Source organism: Ostrinia furnacalis, unplaced genomic scaffold, assembly GCF_004193835.3.
Source record: "Ostrinia furnacalis isolate ACB-3 unplaced genomic scaffold, ASM419383v2 OfSCF0216, whole genome shotgun sequence".
NCBI lineage: Eukaryota > Metazoa > Arthropoda > Insecta > Lepidoptera > Crambidae > Ostrinia > Ostrinia furnacalis.
This window is the reverse complement of record NW_021130455.1, coordinates 1,589,236-1,610,588: the sequence shown is the minus strand read 5'-3', so window position 1 is coordinate 1,610,588 and position 21,353 is coordinate 1,589,236. Positions and strand designations below refer to the sequence as shown.

At 41.8% G+C, this 21,353-nt stretch overlaps 1 protein-coding gene across 13 annotated transcripts in view; it reads right to left on the bottom strand.

Moving 5' to 3' along the window:
- Positions 1–206: 206 nt before the first annotated feature.
- Positions 207–21,353, bottom strand: part of Dorsal (embryonic polarity protein dorsal) — a 75,831-nt gene continuing 54,684 nt past the window's right edge. For 9 of the 13 annotated variants that reach the window (XM_028310476.1, XM_028310512.1, XM_028310519.1 and 6 more), the window contains 11 exons: positions 20,091–20,278; positions 16,753–16,982; positions 13,624–13,779; positions 12,895–12,973; positions 10,866–10,934; positions 7,668–7,747; positions 6,104–6,403; positions 4,973–5,047; positions 2,951–3,118; positions 1,475–1,652; positions 207–459 (listed from right to left, as the gene is read on the bottom strand). In XM_028310476.1, coding sequence (XP_028166277.1) covers positions 1,476–1,652; positions 2,951–3,118; positions 4,973–5,047; positions 6,104–6,403; positions 7,668–7,747; positions 10,866–10,934; positions 12,895–12,973; positions 13,624–13,779; positions 16,753–16,982; positions 20,091–20,278 — 1,522 coding nt within the window. In that variant the 3' untranslated portion in view covers positions 207–459; position 1,475. Of the gene's footprint in view, positions 460–1,195; positions 1,653–2,950; positions 3,119–4,972; positions 5,048–6,103; positions 6,404–7,667; positions 7,748–10,865; positions 10,935–12,894; positions 12,974–13,623; positions 13,780–16,243; positions 16,409–16,752; positions 16,983–20,090; positions 20,279–21,353 lie in introns of all 13 variants that reach the window. The other 4 variants (XM_028310490.1, XM_028310498.1, XR_003656273.1 and 1 more) reach the window with 4 other exon arrangements.

The following is a 21,353-nucleotide window of genomic DNA, read 5'->3' as shown; positions in this document are numbered from 1 at the left end:
GTTAGCGTTACACGCCAACGAAACGATAACGGTACGTCGAATTCGCTTCTTTGGAGATCACTTATTTACAATATCAAACGGCATACTTACACATTTAGACTACAAATAATTTAATTCGAAATAAACACACTCGGATTAAATTAACCAATACAATTTTATCTTAATGATTTTATTATACAAGTGAAATAAAATATTACATTAAATGTTGGTTTTAGAATCCGAACGAACAATTAGCGAAATGTCTCTTTTTTTTTAGTTTTCTGGTTTTAGTCTTAAATGCAGTAAGTGATAAACTCGCCTAACTAATCCCAACATCGATATCGATGAACATTATCAAATAAACATCTCTAGTCTCCTTTCTTCGAAGCTGGAATAGTTTGCCTCCGATGTGGTATTTACCGCATTTGGGAAGGAACGAGATGACTCTTCACAACAGATAATCTGGATCGGCTGAACGGCCTGGTGGGAAGAAAAAATATTGTTTTTATAAACATAGCTTAGTTAGCGAACGTTTGCCGCATCTAAGTCAAATTACGTGATATACATTGTTCCTAGAATTGAAATAATTTAGGTGCAACTTAGAAGTCCCATAACTTATTTATTTTCTAGTGTAGGTAGTGGCCAGGCGCGTGAAATCAAAATCAAAATTATCTTTATTTGTTTAGACTAATTAAATTAGTATTTGCAAATCGTCAAATGCTCTTAAGGAGCCTATACACGTCTCATTCTTTTTTTGCCCTACCAGCGCTTCGAGACAAACATTTGGCAAGTGCTGAGAAGAAGCGCCGCAACAAACTCAGTCACCACTGTCTGCCGGTTTCAAAATATAAAAAAAAGTAGGAAGTTACAATACATTCAGAAGCAAGTTACTTACCACGCGCTCCCGTTGATAGAAGGTGGCCTTTAAGACTCCCATCTAGCACGAGACCGCGTGGCAGTTTTGAATATATTTCTACGTGAGGGAGGCGGGCAGGCAGTGGCGGACTAACAGGGGGGCGGAAGGGGAGGCCCACCCCGGGCCCCCGGTCTTTGGGGGGGTCCCAAATGCCTCCGCGTTCCCCCAGAATGTGGGGCTACTAATTTGAAGATGATACGAATCGTGACACATCAGAACTATAAACCCTAGATTGGACAGGTGCGCGAGGTCGTCGGAGGTGTAGCTCACGTCAGGTCGCGGCGGGTGCTGTGTACTCACGCTAGGGCTGCAGCAGGTGCTGTGTACTCACGCTAGGGCTGCAGCAGGTGCTGTGTACTCACGCTAGGGCTGCAGCAGGTGCTGTGTACTCACGCTAGGGCTGCAGCGGGTGCTGTGTACTCACGCTAGGGCTGCAGCAGGTGCTGTGTACTCACGCTAGGGCTGCAGCAGGTGCTGTGTACTCACGCTAGGGCTGCAGCAGGTGCTGTGTACTCACGCTAGGGCTGCAGCAGGTGCTGTGTACTCACGCTAGGGCTGCAGCAGGTGCTGTGTACTCACGCTAGGGCTGCAGCAGGTCGCGCGTGGACAGACGCGTGAGGGAGTCGGACAGGTCGTGGCGGTCGGCCAGCAGGCTGGACAGGTGCGCGAGGTCGCCGGAGGTGTAGCTGACGTCATCGTCACCGGCCTGCTGCAGCAGCGACGTCAGCGACGGCGTGCTGTTCACCGTGCTGTCCATCTGTGGAAAAACATTTATTTGTATTATTTACGTTGTTGAAAAATTTCACCTATTGCATACAACTGCTTAAGATGTCACAAAATGCTAAGAGGATGGGGCTAAGGCCTAGGGCAGATGCCACCCCCTGAAAATGGAACGCCCCTAGTTTAACTACCTTACATTTTGTTCCAAGTATCTGCGTTTAGGAGATAGTGCTTAAAAATCTGATTTGCCGTGCTGCCGTTATGGGCAGAAACCGGCGCGACCCCTGGACTATTGTCGATATGCTGTTTCTACAAAACTATTCGACAACGGTCGGTGGAGATAGAACTAGCGACCCTCAAATTAATAGACCATCACTAACAACTGTCCCTCCAGACTGACCTGCGTGTATGTGGGCGCGCCTAGGTCGGCCATGACGGGGTCCATGGTAGGCTGCAGCCCCATCGGCATGCTCATAGCTCCTGGTTGCATGAGCGCGGGAGAGGCGGCGGGTGCCTATCTGTTGCGTCTACTGCCCCTGGTCTTTAGATCCAGTCGTTTGGACAATTTCCACGAATTTGTTATTGTATTCATCAATAGTTTCCCAGTCTTTTAGGCATTTGAAACGATTGTGCAGCTCGAGTTCAAAAATATAAGGTTTTGGCACTGGATGGACGCCGCGCAGAGTGGCGATGCCTTCAAAATTTTAATGGCACGCTGCTGCTGGATTTTTTTTTAATCGGCGCGCACGTCTCAGTCTGCGTTTCCACCTGAAATGTACGAGGTTGCGTAATACTGACTTGCGTGTATGTGGGCGCGCCCAAGTCGGCCATGACGGGGTCCATGGTAGGCTGCAGCCCCATCGGCATGCTCATGGCTCCTGGTTGCATGAGCGCGGGAGAAGCAGCAGGCGAGGCGCCCATGGGCGACGCCGCTCTTACCTGTAGCGACTGCTGGCCCCCTACACGAGACTATTCACTGACTGCTGCTTTAGACACGGACGTTGCCGCCGGCTGATCAAAATTTCGTGTCGGAAACTGATATTGGCTGTAGAGTGCAGAGCCTTCGTCTTTTTTCCATAATCATATTGGTGATGTCAGAGATCTTTTTGGTTTCTTTTGAACTACGGGTTTCGAACATCTTTAGACCCAATCGTTTCGACTATTTCCACGAACATTTTATTCGTCAACACGTACACATTCTACCAGGCATTTGAAACGATTTTCGTCACACCTGTGCTGGGAGGAGCAGCGCTGACCTTAGTACGGTCGTGGGCCCGGACCTTTCGCTTCCGAGCCTGGTCAACGCCATGCTGGAAAGTAGCTTCTTATACTGACCTGCGTGTATGTGGGCGCGCCCAAGTCAGCCATGACGGGGTCCATAGTAGGCTGCAGCCCCATCGGCATGCTCATGGCTCCTGGCTGCATGAGCGCGGGAGAAGCAGCGGGCGAGGCGCCCATGGGCGACGCCGCGCCCACCTGCAGCGATTGCATATGCATCTGCTGCTGGAATGACACACCATTGTTAAGGTTCGGCCAAACGAACGCGATCAGCCTGATTTGACCGAACCTTTATACCCTGGCACTCTAACGCCCGATTCCCATATTCAATCCTTGTCCAAATCCGGATTACAACTGTCAAATTGAATTCAGTTTTAGATTATATTTCCAAAATTTTCGATGCATTTACACTTTAATATTGTTTAAATAGTCTTATAAACAATATAAAAATGTAAAAACATCAAAAACCGCAGTTATTTTGGCCAAAACATATTAAAATTTGACAGTTGACAATCCAAATCCGTATAATTTGGATTAGGATTGAATATAGAAATCCAGCATAAAAGAACGACCAGCCGGGCTAGGATGCCCACCGTAATAAAATCTTATGATGATTTTAGGTGACAAATGTATGGGCTTATCGATAAAACGGCGCGATAAAAGCTTATGGCGGCGCGCATCCTAGGCCTATAGACCTCAACCTGGATTTTAGACTAAGCATGTCACACATTAATCACTTTTGTTCTTTTCAGATGTAGCGGGTTTAAGTTTAGACCTCTACGCATAGTGCAAGTGGAAGCTATTAACAAAAAAAAACACTGTGCGATGTAGTATCAAGTCTCATCTCGCGTGTCCCATCACCACCGCAAGTCACTTTTGTATCAACATCGAATTTGATCATTCATTTTTAATATGTTTTATTGTTATTCTATTTTCAATTAAAGCAATATAAACTAAATAGTGTTTTGCTACGATGATCCTATTATTATACACCACCCTCGTAAATCTAGTAATACACTAGTAAACAAGCTCCACTGTTTTGAAAACAGACCAACAGCTATTCAGGGGGGCGTAATGTCTATTCAGGGGGGCGTAATGTGAGTTAATTTACATCAAACGTCACTAGTAAAAAAAATGGCTTTTTTTTTGTTTTTTTTTTTTGACCGCCAATAAAAACGCAACCAGTGAAGGTCAAGTTTGTCCCGGGGGAAAGTTGGAGTGGAACCATAGTTAAAAGGGGGACGTTTGATGTAAAGTCACACTCAGACCTCAGTACCTCTAGCATGAACAACTTTCGTCTTCGAATCGTTTGCGTATTCGATAAAATTCGATACTCAACCTTCGAATTAAACGATAACGTGACAATTTTGATTCTCAAAATAAGTTTCGTGCAACCATTTCTCATGCTAAGTTCAATTTACTCCACGTTCACAAGGGCGCTGTTGTGGTTTTCGTAATAAATCTTTTGATGGTGATTCCAATACGCAAACGATTCAAACTCGAAAGTTTTTCGTGCTAGCCGTAGGTACTGAACAAAAATTGTGTGACCATAATATAAATAATATAAATAAATAAATAAAAAAAAAATCTTGGACATTTAACACTGCGCTTCTAGTCCCAAACTAAGCAAAACTAAGCAAAGTACTATGGGTACTATACAACGGATATAAACATACTTAAATACTTTTTTTTTGTAAATACATACTTATTATACACTAGCTTTCCGCCCGCGGCTTCGCGCGCGGCGATTACATTATCTACATATTTTACGGAACCCTATTTTTTTCCAAAATAAAATTTAGCCTATGTTACTCGTGGATAATGTAGCTTTCGAATGGTGAAAGAATTTTTAAAAACGGTCCAGTAGTTTTTGAGCCTATTCATTACAACCAAACAAACAAACAAAGTTTTCCTCTTTATAATATTAGTGTAGATAGAAAACACCCAGTCCAATACAAACAAATATGTTCATGCACACAAATGTTTGTACTGTGCGGGAATCGAACCCGCTACCTCCGGAATAGTAGTCCGTTTTGAACCACTACACCAAACGGCCGGCGAATAATAAATGCTATGTACCTGATGCTGCATCTGCTGTGCGCCGAGCAAGTGCACAGCGTAGGGCGACGTCGGGTGCAGCCCCGGCGACACCACCTGCGGACGGGACACAACTCATTCAAACGCTCGATAGTAGCAGAGTAAATAGAATAGGTTTATTGACACATTAAAAGATACAATACAAAAAAAAATACACAAAAACAAAATAATACATAAGCTAAATACAAATGAGTAGGTCATCTTCATAGAAACGCACCGAGTGCGGTTTGTATGTGAGCGCGCGCCAATTCAATACGTATGCGCGCGCTCACACTGACAAAATTCAGCGCACCTCCGTGGCGCGCTCACATACAAACCGCGCTCGGGCGTTTCTATGAAGATGACCTACTCATTTGTATTTACTCTGATAGTAGAGATCAGGGATGTTATGGAGATCCGTAACCGTAACCGAAACTTTCGGATATCCGAAATAAAAAAACCGAAACCGGCATAATATTATTCCTATATCCATAACAGAAACTACATATCCGTAACATCCCTAGTAGAGATCACCCAGGTGATCAAAGTGGACTCCAAGCGACAATTTAGCGTCTTTTGATCACCCATTGATAAGATGACCTGGGTGATCAAAGTGAACTCCAGTTTAATTATTATTTTAGTTTCCTTTGACCTATAAATAAATTACACCCATTACCCATCACTAAAGATCAACGGTAGTCAAAGTAGATCAACGGACACTAAACTGTCGCTTGGAGTCCACTTTGAACATCTGGGTGATCAAAGCCAGGTGATCAAAGTGGAATAGACCTTTAGTAGACTATTTGATAGATAAACTAGAGTCTAGGCTCAAAGTGCCATTACATTTGTGACAGTTTTAATTTCGAATAGCGAAGTAACTTCATACAAAAAATTTCAAAGTGAAACGCTATTGCAATCACAACTGTCACCTCTGTGACTGTCTAAGGGGGCTTAAGTTTTACGGTTTGAGACATTTATTTCTCAAAACAGAAAACATTTCGGAATGCAATGTGCTTAGTCGAACAAGAAGTGACGCGATAATAACTAATGAGGATTATGTTTTTATCTGACATCTGTATTGTACTATGTTTCTGTGAAAATAAATTAATTAGAATTGAATTTGATATACATTACCTGCTGTACATGCATGGGTGAGGGTTGCTGATGCATAGGCGAGGGTTGTTGATGCATCGGCGAGGGTTGTTGATGCATGGGCGAGGGTTGCTGATGCATCGGCGAGGGTTGCTGATGCATCGGCGATGGTTGCTGATGCATCGGCGAGGGCTGCTGATGCATGGGCGAGGGTTGCTGATGCATGGGCGAAGGCTGCAGATGCGGCGAGGGCGGCGCGTAGGGCGGGCTCTGCCAGCTTACTTGCGGCGCGTAGGCGTGGCCTAGTTGGGCGCCGCCCACCATCTCCGCGCGCCATTGTGGCTGAAGGAAATGGTCGAATTTTAATGGTATGTTCTTCGACATTTAGTATTCGACACCTTTATAACATTCTGGCTTCATCATAATATAATAAGTATAAAATTTATTCTAAATTCATAGAAAAGATTCTATGAATTTAGAATAAATTTTATACTTATTATGATGTAATTCTATTATGACTAAACATTTTTGATCCATATACTTTTATAGCAAAGGACCGGTCGTTGTGGAAATTCTTTGGTGAGGCCTTTGTTCAGCAATGGCCATTACGTCACTGAAATGCACGAATGAACTCATATACAGGTTGGATTATTGTAATGACACCTAGGGAAAGTGCTCTTCATACTTATACATACTCACACTGATGTAATGTAATATTTGAATACAGTCTCAGTCAGCGCGAAAAGCGTATACAAATACAAATCTTTGCTTGTGTTGATTGCCTCAACTCTTGCTGTGCGATCTTTATGTTACGGTTAATGTGATAAATTGAAAATTATTAATAATAACCGGTTATTATGAATAATTACCGACAGTCGCGGTAAAAGTGATAAATTAATCACATTTAACAGTGATTATTTGATAATTGAACCTTAGTACTAACAAATTTCATAAAAGAGAACAAAATCTTGTGTACGTGCTCATGTACAGCCAAACTTTTGAACGTTTTGATATCATATATTAATATAATTTGGCATAATGAGTTTGGAATGTTTCTTGCATAATATTACTTTTCAATGATGCCTATAACATAATGTTTTGATTTAAAGTGAAAAACAGGTTAAGGTGCGGCGGGGGTGGCCCTTGGGCCACCTCTAAGCCGCCTATTTAGTTTTATACACACATAAATGACCTCATATTAATCACATTTACCAAATCATGCGGTAATTATTCATAATAACCGGCGATTATTCATAATTTTCACATTTATCACTTTGACCGTAACATATAGACACAAGTCTTTGCTTGTGTTGCTCGCCTCAACTGTTGCTGAGCGATCTATCCCAACTAATATTATAAATGCGAAAGTAACTCTGTCTGTCTGTCTGTTACGCTTTCCCGCTTAAACCTCGCAACCGATTTTGATGAAATTTGGCATAGAGATAGTTTGATTCCCGGGAAAGAACATAGGATAGTTTTTATCCCGGTTTTTGAAACAGGGACGCGCGCGATAAAGTTTTTCTGTGACAGAAAAAATTCCACGCGGGCGAAGCCGCGGGCGGAAAGCTAGTACAAGGATATAAGATAAGGCAGTGTAAGTCATTACCTGGTCAGCGTAGGCAGCGGCCATGGGATGCGGCGGCGTGCGGTCGTGCGGTTCGGCCTTGATCGCCATCTCCATGGACCCTGCGGAACACCATCAATTGTAACAACTGCAAGACGCTAACCATGTGTATATTGGGCCACATTCCGTAAAACATGAAGCTTCATACTTTATAACGACTCTCGGAAGAATTACTTTAAACTCGAGTATGTTTAGTAATTTGTAGTGCAAATTACTAATATTCCCGTTAACCCGTCACTGGATAGGGGGAACCTACTCCTAACACAAGCATAATGTTAACCTTCGCTGGATGGTAAACATATGTTTGAGTTAGGAGTAGGTTTACCACAACAGTCCAGCGGTCGGCGGGGATAGAAACAAGGTTTCTCAGATCTTGAATTAGCAATCCGACACCAACACCGTTAGTCTACTGTCGCCTAACATTCGAGCAAGTGATTGTTTGGATTTCAATATTTGAAACAATCAAAGACTTCATGGATCTATTCTTCAGTGGAAAGATCAAATGTTACTCATGAGTATTTCGGAATGTGACCCGATAAATGTAACTAGTATACATACAATAACAAAAAGTTAATTAAAAACAAAAATGTGCGAGATGATCCCAAAGCCATTATAAACTAATGATTATAAACCTATAAAGCGCAACATGCAATTATAAAAACACATCTGTACAGTACAAACTATTTACAAATACAAAATTATATCTTAGAAGAAATTATAATAAAAAATAAAACATGCAGGTTCAGTGGTAACAGTTTCAACGCTAACATGAATATGTGTGAAAAAAATTAAAAGAAACTAAAAATTACAATTGGAACTAAAAATACAACAAGTAAAAACAAAGGGAAACACAACCATGCCATAAAGTGGGGTCCGTACCTTCGGCTCGCATTTTGAGGGAATTTCTGGGATTTCAATAAATAAAAATACATTTTAATTAGCATATTAATATAGAATTTCGCGTCACTCAAGCTTCACTACATAGAATCAAAATATATTTCTGTATAAAAAATGTAAAAAAATCATCCAACAGCCGAATCGCAAAACCAGACAACTTCAAACTTTAGCACGATTGTTGATCAATTTTGGGATCCGTCTGCCGTTAAATAATTCGATAGAAATAACTCAATACATGTTGATTGTGAAGTAAATTCATCTAAAACTTCAATAAATATTTCATAAATTTAATGAAGGATATGTCCGCACCTTACTAATTTAACAATATATCAGGATTGCGCCTAATTTAAATACTTTTTTACAGTCTGTATATTAATTTTATCTATAGAAAAAATACAATTGACATAGACAAACGAAAATGAAGAAAACATCAGAACAAAATCAAATTTATGTAACAAAATGCAATGATTATAATAATATAATACTTTTTAATTAACAAAGTATATTTTTATAATAACAAGATGAAAAATAACGAAATAACTTTATAATAAGTTTAAACAATACCTAAGTTTTTGGTAACTAAAAGGGTAATTTTATTTAGAATCAATTACAAATGAATACATTTGACAAACAACAAAAAGACCTATCCTAAGTTTTAATAAGCTTTTTATTGTTACCTTTTGTTTGTTAACCACACATATCCACATTAGCACTTACTCTAAACGCAAAAGAAGGACTTTTGTACTTGTAGCGTTGTACGCTGCAGACGTGTGCTCTATGCCTGCCATAGTGACACTCTGAGCAAAACAATAATAATTTTGCCATAATAAATAGCAATAATTATAATCTCCAAGAGATTCATAATAAATAAGACTCAGAATTCAGAATTCAAACAATTGCATTATTTCCGAAAAGTAATAAAGTATTGTAGCATAGTCAGCGGAAATCCTATATTTTATAGATTAATCCTCGGACACACTAGGGGACAAAAGTGACCCATAACATCACGCACAACTATAAAATAAGTCAAATGTTTCGCACCATTTTGAAGGAAAGATAAAATTAATTTATTTGTTCAATCATAACATTTTAGTTTTGCAGGACATTTACTAGACGAACACACATAAATCCCATATTGTTGGGTCATGGTACAATTAGTGCGCCTATTTTACCGAATTAACACCATAAATACTAAAGTAAACTCGGCAAGAGTTTCCCTATTTCAAGTAGTAGTGGAAAAAAATGTTTTCCCTTGTAAACCCCTAGTGTATCCAAGGAGTTAGAGCTTGCCCGGTTTTAATAAACTTGAAACTAACTAATAAATGCTATGGCATTTTGTTGGATAGGATTCAAGTCTCGTCAAGCTGACTACACTAAAACTAACGATAAATACTCAAAACATCAACAACGAAAATAAATTACGACCAACAAAGTATACTAGAAACGTTTTATGAAGCAACATGTTGCAATATTTGTTTATTTAATAAAAAGTTTATTCAAATCCTAATAAATAAAGAATAAATAAAAAGATATTATAATAATTACTAGATCCAAAATGGTAACGTTATATTTTTTTTTCTAATTTAAAGACACTATTTCCCAATATTAAAGTCTATTATTATATTTAACATAACGTCACAATCGAGTCTATTTTCAAAACGATTTCAATATATTATCGCTTCTAGTTGTCTCGTTCACTCGTATAAGTGAGTGAAAGGGACGGATGACGTCGAATATATTGAAATAGATTAGAGTATACAGTCTAATTCTAACAACACCACATTTCATGTTATTTTATTTTGCTAATGTTAGAGCCACCACCTATTGACGATCGTATTTGCTACCCTACTCAATAAATATCTTGTTTCTATTATAAAAATGATACTTATAAATGTTAGGCGATATAACAGTATACCTTATAGATAGATATAGCATGATTTCATATAATATGTTTGTTAGATTATACATACACAATTTTATGAAGACCCACATGAATTAACCCATGCTCCTCCGATGGTACATATATTTCAATGATCCTCCATTGAGAATTTGTAATAAAGTACAATCGTTAGCACTTCAATCCATTATTCCTCTATAAAACGAATTTTGAACTTTATTCTAAAGCCATAATGTTCAAAACCATTTCGTCGCTCACAAAAATAATCACACGTATGATTTATATTTGTGATATTTCAATAAACATTCAAGTCCCAGCACCATAATGACACAAACAAAATTCTCAATGGACGATCACAATACAAAAATGCATAAAAATACACTTACTCTCATCGTATTCCTGTAAATTGTACGACAGTTTCTTCCGTCGCTTATGGCCTAGTATTATCTCTTTATCTAGAACATATCAATCACACGTTAGATATAACGACACAAACATTAAAATTAAGTACAGAGTTCAAAAACAAGTCTCGATTCCATTCAACGATACAAATTGATGTTAATAATACCAAATACAACCTTTCAAGTAATGCGATTGCAAACTATGTAATATTGACTACAGTTGTAGTGATTATCCAATGAATAAATACACCCTTGAAACATTTGGGCACTTATTCACTCTTTCTTTGTGATCATCAGTTTATACCGTTGAAAAGAAAAACAAGACTGAAGACAATATTTGGAATCTTTCGCAATTATAGTGTAAAAGGTATCGAAAAATTTGGCATTGGGGACGGGAAGGGAAAGGAATTGTATGTACAGAGTATGCCTAAGTACATTTTGGCTTACTCAAATGTATGTGTGTGTAGTGTGTGTCAAGTTTCTGTTTTGTGCCGAGCGTCACAGCGAAGTAATGGTTAAACAAATATCAAATAAGCAGTTTTTGTACGTATTTGAGCCTATTTTCGATAGCGGTGCAGTGTTTGAAATTTATTATTATTTACTTTAAGACTAGAAAGACTAGTAAGGATAATTTTTTCATTAGCCGATTTTATCAGCATTTATAGCTGCCTCATAGAAGCTTTTTTATTAAGTTCCTACACTACATTATAAGAATTTAGCTGCCTCAATATTTAAAATAGAATTATCTTTAATAGCTGCCTTCTTTAGAATAGGCCTTTTTAGAACCATTTTTTATTTTTTAATTAATTTTGATTCTGAAATTTGCTGCCATCTACCGGCGAGTAGTAGCAACTGGTCTCGTCAAACTCCGATACCGTCGCGTGCGGCGCTACAGCCATATACAGGGCGTAGTGTTCCGCGTCGGTTAAATCGAGATCGTCTTGGAGCTTTTTGAAGGCTGACGCGTCTAATGCGAGGACGCTTTCCGCTACCAAGATGGTGCCGCCATCTGTCGGCGGTAGAGGCGCCAGGCTGGCAGGACGACGAAGAGACGCCTGCGAGCGGTCATCTTCACCGTCACCGTGTAGGGAGATATGTGTGATACTGTCCGCGTAGCTTAGACCGGCGCCCGACGCGTTGTCTTTCAGAGACGTATGCGATACTGAGGATTTGAACTTCGAAGGCCGCAGCCCAGAAACGCTGCTAACAGAGCGGCCGACCGGTTTGGACTTCTTCTCCTTTCTGCCTTCCGATTTGACGCTCGGAGCGGGAGATTTCTCTTTTCGCCTAAATAGACGCGAGAAGAACGACCGCTTCTTGACCGGAGGCAAAGCCGGCTCGCTGCGTGCTTCAGACAACTCAGTGCGATCACGCCGCAGGACTTCAGGGTTCCTGGTAACTGGGATCTGGCGTCCCGGCTTGAGGATGCTATCGACTGAGGTCTGGCTCGTTTTGAAGGGTTCCGTCGAGGGTTTGCGGACGCGTTTCGGTGGCAACGGAGGGGCTTTATCGTCATCATCGGTGTCGCGTTTCAGCGGCGCAAACTCTATAATCGGGCCGCGGTAGCTGTGGACTTGGACATCCTCGTATGGAAGCGACTCCGGCTCAGTTATTGTTATTGGGTTTTTGAAGGCGAGTTGGAGACTGGTGTAGGTTCCGGCGTCGTTGAAATCCTCCATGTCGTCGTCTGTCTGCATCGAGGTGATGTTTTCTAACCGCGTGCGATTCTCGGTGTAAATCTCATCGAGCTCCGCGACTTGATCGAGGAGATCGTCGAGGCTCTTTTCGTTGGAATCGGGGAGGAGCGCTTCTGAGGCGTCGCCGTTTGTGTCGAGGGGCGTGGTATGGTCAGAATAAGAGTCGCTGGTGGAGCTGACGAGCGCGTCTTTGTCGCGGTTGTTGTTGTTTGTGTCTGTAGGGTTGGGGGCGGGGTTAGGGGCGGGATTTGGGGCGGGGTTAGTGTCTGCGAGCAGTAGCGCGAGGGAGGCGAGGTCGGGCAGCGGCTTGCGGGTACCTTGCACGTTGGGGATGTACTCGAAGCTGTAGGCGTTGCTCTTGGCGCCGTCCGACAGCCGCTGCAGCTGGAACTGGACCTGAAATGGGACGAGGAGTTCATATGATGCGTCTCTTATGCCCGTTTTCACCATCAATTTTTAAGTGGCTGATGTAAACCCATTTTCGCAAAATAAATGATTTGATTTGATTTGACCCCTATGGTAACACATAAGACGAATTTCGTTTTCATAGGGGTCACTTGAAAATTAGGGATTGATGGTGAAAACGGGCATTAATATCATATACATACAAGCATTTTAGGAGAACCGACATAGACGGCAGAATTGTTAAATTTATGTGATAGTAGGCGAGGAATAGCTCGGTAGAGCTGATGGATGTTGGGGCAGGTTCTTAAGGGGCGACCACGGAACAGAAACCGAGGCAGAATCCAGTAGATCAACTAAATGGGTAAGGTCGCGGGAAGCGCCTATGTGCGAGCAGCGTAAGACCAATCGTTATGGAAATCCGTGGGGACGCCTTTATCCAGCAGTGGACTTTGTACTGTGCGATGAAGCAGCGAGGTTCTGGAGTGAAGCCACCCACAAGGTAGACCGACGACTTCGTAAAGGTAGCAGAAAGGCGCTAGATACAGGTCGCTACCAACCGGGCTTTGTAGAAATCATTGGAGGAGGCCTATGTTCAGCAGCGACCGTCCTGTGGCTGAAATGATGACGTGTGCTGTACTTACAGTAACGTGGTGGTCCAGACGTTGGTCGCGGTAAGGCGGCGTCTTGAGTACTATAGCGAGCTGCTTGTGCACGTAGTCGATATGTCCACGCTCTGACCACACCACTGCGCCGTTCTCTTCTAAGAAGAACCACACTTCTGTGTCCTCACGCGTCACCTGCAAACCACATGTCTGGTGAAAACAGGATCTAAGGCGAAGAGGGATGATATATTGTAAAGTGAGCGTAATTATATTGCTTTTGCGCTCGCACACTCACTGTTGCCGCCCGTCGCACAGTCGCGACTTGGATTCATTGGACGAAATTCTACGTGCTCAGCGACCAGACTATAAAAGAGGGAGCGAAGAGTGTTCGCCTGACGTCTTTGGGGAACAGCCGCCGACGTAAAGGGCGTAGCAGAAGGTAAGGTGACAGCATATTTTTCTCTTTTACACTTTTATAAAGAGAAATAGAGAAAACGTAGTATAGCCTGACCAGGAACATAAAAACCCTCGCCATGTTGCGGAAAACTAATGGTACTAATTTCTTTTAATGGCAACAGTAACTGAAAACTTCATTGACATGTCACCTTGCATGTCAGTCTATTGCTGTCAAAGTGTAAACAAACTTTATTTTAAATGTGCGCAATTGATTTTGTGAATGAAATTGCTAAAATCGTTTTATAGTCGTGAAAGAAAAGTGGTTCACAATGTGTTAAAGTATTTGTCGAAGAGAAATACTAAGGGTTCGGACAATATTTTCATTGAATAATGTTTCCGACAAAGGTTGTCAAATTGACTGACATGTTTATCGTATAGTACAGTCAACTATGAAAATTAGCTGTGGTTTGTTTCAACTACCTATTTTAAAGTTTTTTGTCACTTTGTAAGTATTGAATTTTATGGAATTGGGAAAGAAGTACCGAGCTTGAAGCGTTCATGAGCAGACATTGTAGTTGAATATTCAAGTTCAGAATTTGATTATTGATGAATAATAATAAAATCCTACTTGCTCGATTGATAGTTTCATTTAATTTATTTAAACCAGGTTACCAGTTAAAAGTTATCCGACGATTGATAAATCGGCCCTAATTCTTATAAATCATATGCAGAGAGACATACTGTCACCGTGACAAGACACACGTGCGCGCGCGCCTTTACTCGTACTTTCATCCCAACATTTGTTTATGTGGTAAACAAGCAGAATATTGTAGGCATTGCACAATAAATGATTCATTGATGACTGGACTTAGTCTCAAAAAAGGATAACAAAGACATACTGGACGATATTAATGTAATGCTTTACCTTCTCGCACAGCAGAATAACCGTCGTCCCACCCTTGACACTTCCAGAGCAATGGCTGGAGCGTACTATGAGCAGGTCGGACATGGCCTTCTTGTCGTAGATGACTGCTGATCAACCTTATGAGGAGTAGGCAAGATTCAAGCTACGTACCTTCTCGCACAGCAGAATGACGGTGGTCCCGCCCTTGACGCTTCCAGAGCAGTGGCTGGAGCGCACTATAAGCAGGTCAGACATGGCATTCTTGTCGCAGATGACGTCAGAGACGACGGGCGGCAGCGCCCGCTGCAACTTGTAGGCGTCGTCGGTGAGGAACACCTGGAACGCTCTTCGACCTTATGGGGCGTGGAATAAGGATCAAGTTACAGTGTGTACCTTCTCGCACAGCAGGATAATGGTGGTCCGTACTATGAGCAGGTCAGACTTGATCTTCTTGTCGTAGATGACTGCTGGTCAACCTTATGAGGAGTAGGCAAGGATCAAGCAACGTACCTTCTCACACAGCAGAATAACCGTCGTGCCACCCTTGACGCTTCCAGAACAATGGCTGGAGCGTACCATAAGCAGGTCGGACATGGCCTTCTTGTCGTAGATGACGTCAGAGACGACGGGCGGCAGCGCGCGCTGCACTTTGTATGCGTCGTCGGTGAGGAACACCTGGAACGCTCTTCGACCTTATGGTGCGTGGAATAAGGATCAAGTTACAGTGTGTACCTTCTCGCACAGCAGAATGACGGTGGTCCCGCCCTTGACGCTTCCAGAGCAATGGCTGGAGCGCACGATGAGCAGGTCGGACATGGCCTTCTTGTCGTAGATGACTGCTGATCAACTTTATGAGGAGTTAACCTAGGGGAGCAAGGTTCAAGCTACGTACCTTCTCACACAGCAAAATGACAGTGGTCCCGCCCTTGACGCTTCCAGAGCAATGACTGGAGCGCACAATGAGCAGGTTGGACATGGCCTTCTTGTCGTAGATGACTGCTGGTCAACCTTATGAGGAGTAGGCAAGGTTCAAGCTACGTACCTTCTCGCACAGCAGAATGACGGTGGTCCCGCCCTTGACGCTTCCAGAGCAATGACTGGAGCGTACTATAAGCAGGTTGGACATGGCCTTCTTGTCGTAGATGACTGCTGATCAACCTTAAGAGGAGTTAACCTAGGAGAGCAAGGTTCAAGCTACATACTTTCTCGCACAGCAGGATGTAGTTGGTCCTTGACGCTTCTAGAACAATGGCTGGAGCTTGCGATGAGAGTCAGACATGGCCTTCTTGTCGTAAATGACTGCCTTTTGACCTTTCGTAAGTGGTTATGGCTAAATAAGGATCCAGTTACAGTGTGTACCTTCTCGCACAGCAGGATGACGGTGGTCCCACCCTTGACGCTTCCAGAGCAATGGCTGGAGCGTACTATAAGCAGGTCGGACATGGCCTTCTTGTCGTAGATGACGTCAGAGACTATGGGCGGCAGCGCGCGCTGCACCTTGTATGCGTCGTCGGTGAGGAACACCTGGAACGCTCTTCGACCTTATGGTGCGTGGAATAAGGATCAAGTTACAGTGTGTACCTTCTCGCACAGCAGAATGACGGTGGTCCCGCCCTTGACGCTTCCAGAGCAATGGCTGGAGCGCACGATGAGCAGGTCGGACATGGCCTTCTTGTCGTAGATGACTTCTCTTCGACCTAAGGTTCAAGTTACTGCAGCAGTGTATACCTTCTCACACAGCAGAATGATCGTCGTGCCACCCTTGACACTCCTGCTGGCTGCCTCTGTCTGGCCTTGTCGTAGATGACTGCTCTTCGACCTTAAGATGAGTGGATATGACTGAATAAGGATCAAGTTACAGTGTGTACCTTCTCGCACAGCAGGATGACGGTGGTCCCGCCCTTGACGCTTCCAGAGCAATGGCTGGAGCGCACTATAAGCAGGTCAGACATGGCCTTCTTGTCGTAGATGACGTCAGAGACGACGGGCGGCAGCGCACGCTGCACCTTGTAGGCGTCGTCGGTGAGGAACACCTGGAAGCACAGCCGCACCGCGTTCAGGTCGATGCTCTGCGGCTGGCTTCGGTGCGCGTAGCCCGCTGGAAACAAAAAGATTCAGTTTTACTCACATATATTACAACACTAATAGGCTAGATGACAAAATTTCAATTATTTATCCGTCAGACAGATAATTAGAAAATATTAGACTCGTATTTTTTATTTTCTTTCATAATTAAATAATAACAGTGCTACATCGAGCTGAAATGGCGCGTTACGTCACGCGACATTTCACCTCAATATAAAACTGTAATTAGGTATTCGATTATGAAAAAAAATACGTATCCAATTTTTTTTTCTTATCTGTCTGACGGACTAAATAGAATTTCGATTTCATTACCCAGTCATCATCCCAATTGACCCGGCGAACTTCTATGTTAGTTAGAAATAATGTAGAATTCTAGTGATGAGAGTATTTCTCAAATCGGTGTAATATTCCTACGAGCAAAAGTATGGAATCACCCTTTTGTGTTTTGTTCCCAACGATCTGAAGAACTCAATGACTATCTATGCATCTATGGTATCAAGTTAAAGTTTGTAATGTAACCTTTAAACTGATACCATTTTTAATTTAATCTTCATAGTCGTTTAGCTACAAAGATTACTCAAAACAAATAGGGTGATTCCATACTTTTGCTCGCGAGTGTAGTTTTGGAACCTATTCAATACAAACAAAATATAAGTGTGGACAAGCGACCTACTCTGGCTTCGTAAGATTGCAATGTAGACACTATGTGATGTCATATTTTAACATACACAAAACCACAAAAATTATACATTTATAAGCGTAGAGGTAGTGTGGTGATATTTGCATGACTAGTATTGTCGGCCCTCAAATAAAGATAGGGGCTAATTTTTTAGTACCCAAAGGGTCGCCCACTAAGCAGCATTGGAAACACTCCAGCGTTTTCCCAACACATAACCTGCTTCTACTGTCGAATTGAGACCCTCCTCTTTTTTTTAAGTCGGTTAAAAGTGAAATACACAAGTATAGCAATGACTACACAGGATCATTATTGGCTTTGTTGGACATTGCTATATAAAATTATCATCATCATCAATCATCATCTATTCAGCCATAGGAAGTATAAAATTATACTTCTATAGAATAGCCATACTTTTTACTTGGTATTATTTTACATAGTATATTATGTATTTTACAATGTGTATCCAAATCGCCCAGTTAGTAATAAAATTGTATTCGTAAAATCGTAAACGCCATGGAATCGCATCGATCGCGGGCCGCGTGCGCGCACGCCTGGAATAGCGCGCCAAAAATAGCGCATTGTTACGACACCGCCGCCAGCGATTGTTCGATTCATTCGCTAATACACACGCCTGTAGTAATAGTGGAAAGCTAAATAAACGGTTGCCTTGTCGCAACTTCAATCGCCTTTGAATTGATAGCGATTATGACTGATGGCGACTAGTCATTGTCTACAGTAGATGTTAATAAATCTTATAAATACGATTTAAAGTACGAAAAGTGATTGGATGTAAGATTTTACTTTTTGAATTTTTCAAACAAAAAATATATCGATTTGCTTTTAGAAAACTATCTAATTAGAGAATTAAATTATCTAGCCAGTTTTAGTCTATAGATATCTATAATAGTAGTATCTTAATGGTATAAAAATTGTTAAAATCTATTTTTTATACCTTTTCTCGGGCACTTGTTTTTATTAAAACATTTTGAGACATCTTTTGTTATTTATTATTATTTATAGTTTGGTAGTTTTCGGCGTTAGCGCGGGTCGCGTTGCATGTGTTTCCTTGATGTCCAACAACAAATTAGCGTTGTAATCGGCGGACAATCGTACGGCATTAATGGCCGGTAATTATACTCCACGTAAATCGTTTACTATTATTGAATTGACTTTTGCTTAATGTTACCAGTACTGACATCTTCATACTTTGTAATGACTTACAACCCAAAGAAATATTATTAAAAAATCTAAGTTGTTACAGTAACTTTTCTTTAATTAAAAAAAAATAAAAATATTCAGTGATACAAATTAGATATTGTGATATGTAAAGTTAAATATAAATATTTTGATGATATTTCCTGCCTAAGTGAATAATAAAATTTTATTTAATCAATTCAACGTATTTTTATGATAACCCTTTCACCTCGACTATCATTTGCAATACTATCGTTAGAAAAACAACTACTATTATCTATAATTATATTATGAGACATTGTTGACCTCATTATAATTATAATTTCAGGAATTTTCGGAATGAGAAAAATCACGGTAATTGATAAATGAATTAAACCTTCGAAGTGAAGTTACAAAAACTACATCAATTGATAACGAGTATAACCACAAGGAATTAATCAATGTATTATCAAAACGGGATGTTGATATTATTACATCGATGCGCTTGAGCCGTTGTGGTATATAATAGTATTGACGTTATTCACAATTAAAGCTATCGACGCTATCGTATGTATATTTTTAACTCACTTTCTTATATGTTCGAAACTCAAGTGAGTGACATCATAGAGTTCGAATCACAGAATCATCTATTCGTAACGCTTTTTGAATACCAGATCCTACGCTACCAGCAGTAGCACCGCGAACGAGAAGTGGGAAATTGGAAACAGTTTTTAAAACTTTTACAAGCGTCCACGCGTTGTGTATAGGTATGTATTTATGTACCATGCATGCGTTGGGCGATTGTACAACCCGATCGAGTTTAGCTCATCTGAAGGGGTTGTCGCGGCGCTTGACGCACTGGATGCAGAGGTTCTTGAACTGCACCTGGCGCGAGACTAGACGACCTGCTGCTGATGATGACGGGACAAGCGGCACTCACTCTTGAAGGGGTTGTCGCGGCGCTTGACGCACTGGATGCAGAGGTTCTTGAACTGCACCTGGCGCGAGACTAGACGACCTGCTGCTGATGATGACGGGACAAGCGGCACTCACTCTTGAAGGGGTTGTCGCGGCGCTTGAAGCACTGGATGCCGAGGGTCTTGAACTGCACCTGGCGCGAGACTAGACGACCTGCTGCTGTTGATCATGGGACAAGCGGCACGCACCTGTAACGCCCCTGGGTCTGCAGGTGTCTATGGGCTACGGTAATCACTTACCATCAGGTGATCCGTCTGCTCGTTTGCCTCCTGTCACATAAAAAAAACTCACTCTTGAAGGGGTTGACGCGCAGTTCCTGGCGCGTGCGCAGCGCGTCGGCGATGTCGCGGCGCTTGACGCACTGGATGCCGAGGTTCTTGAACTGCACCTGGCAGGCGTCGGCGTCGCCCTCGGTGCGCACCTTCACCGTGCACACGCCCATTTGGCAGTCGCGCCCCACCAGGTTGTGGGGGTGCGGCCTGGGGAACGGAGAATAACAAGTCAGAACAGATGGGAGAAGTAATTACTATCTTCTTCTTTTCGTGTCGACAACAAACCTACACAGTGTCAGCCCAAAACTCCGCCACAAGAGTGGCGTTGTCAGTAGCACTCATCAAATCCTCCTGAGTTTTATTTAATCAACCACCTGACCAGATTGTCCTTACTACGGCCAACCTGCGTCCGAAGTCTACATTACTATACTCGGCGCAGACTCGTGGCAGGCGGTGTAAGAATAAAACAGTGCATATCACATTTTCACTCGCACTCACATTGGTTATGGGTGATGTCACACAGGCAGGCAGGCATAGCGTTGTTTATAATCTCTCTATCTATCTATCTATATAAATAAAAATGAATTGATGTTCGTTAGTGTGATTAAAACTCGAGAACGGCTGGGCCGATTGAGCTGATTTTGGTGTTAAAATGTTTGTCGTAGTCCAGGGTAGGTCTAAACGGTGAGCAAATAAGGAAAGATTTGCTTATTTATTGCCTTTAAGGCGGAACAGAGTTCGCCGGGTCAACTAGTACGCAATAATTAATGAAATATAAGTAGGCGAGTGTGTATCTCTGTTTCAAAAATTACTTATGGCCCCGCCTGCCACGAGATTTGCGTCGAGTATAGCTTAGAAGGAATGAGTTGAAAGAAAATCCCAAGTGAGACCTGATGTAAGGACTATTCTCTAGCTTCACCCCACCAGGTTGTGGGGGTGCGGCCTGGGAGAATGGTGAATACACAGTGAGAACTATTCTCTGGCTACCGTAAGAGCTGATGAGGGGACTATGTTTCACTTTTAAGATCATTGATCATCACTTTCCATCAGGTGAGATACAGGTAAGAGCTGCTCCGTTTTGTTTATAAAAATGCAAAAGCTTTAAGTTGGTTGACAGTGATGGCAGTACTGTCGCTTCAGTCTATCTTCAATCTCACGGTCAATGAGCCAAATAATAATGATATCATGACCTTTTCAAACCAATAACCCTTTCACCATTAAAGAAAAATATATTGTAAATATATTGAACCTCATATTAACTCAATAAAGATCAAAATATGGT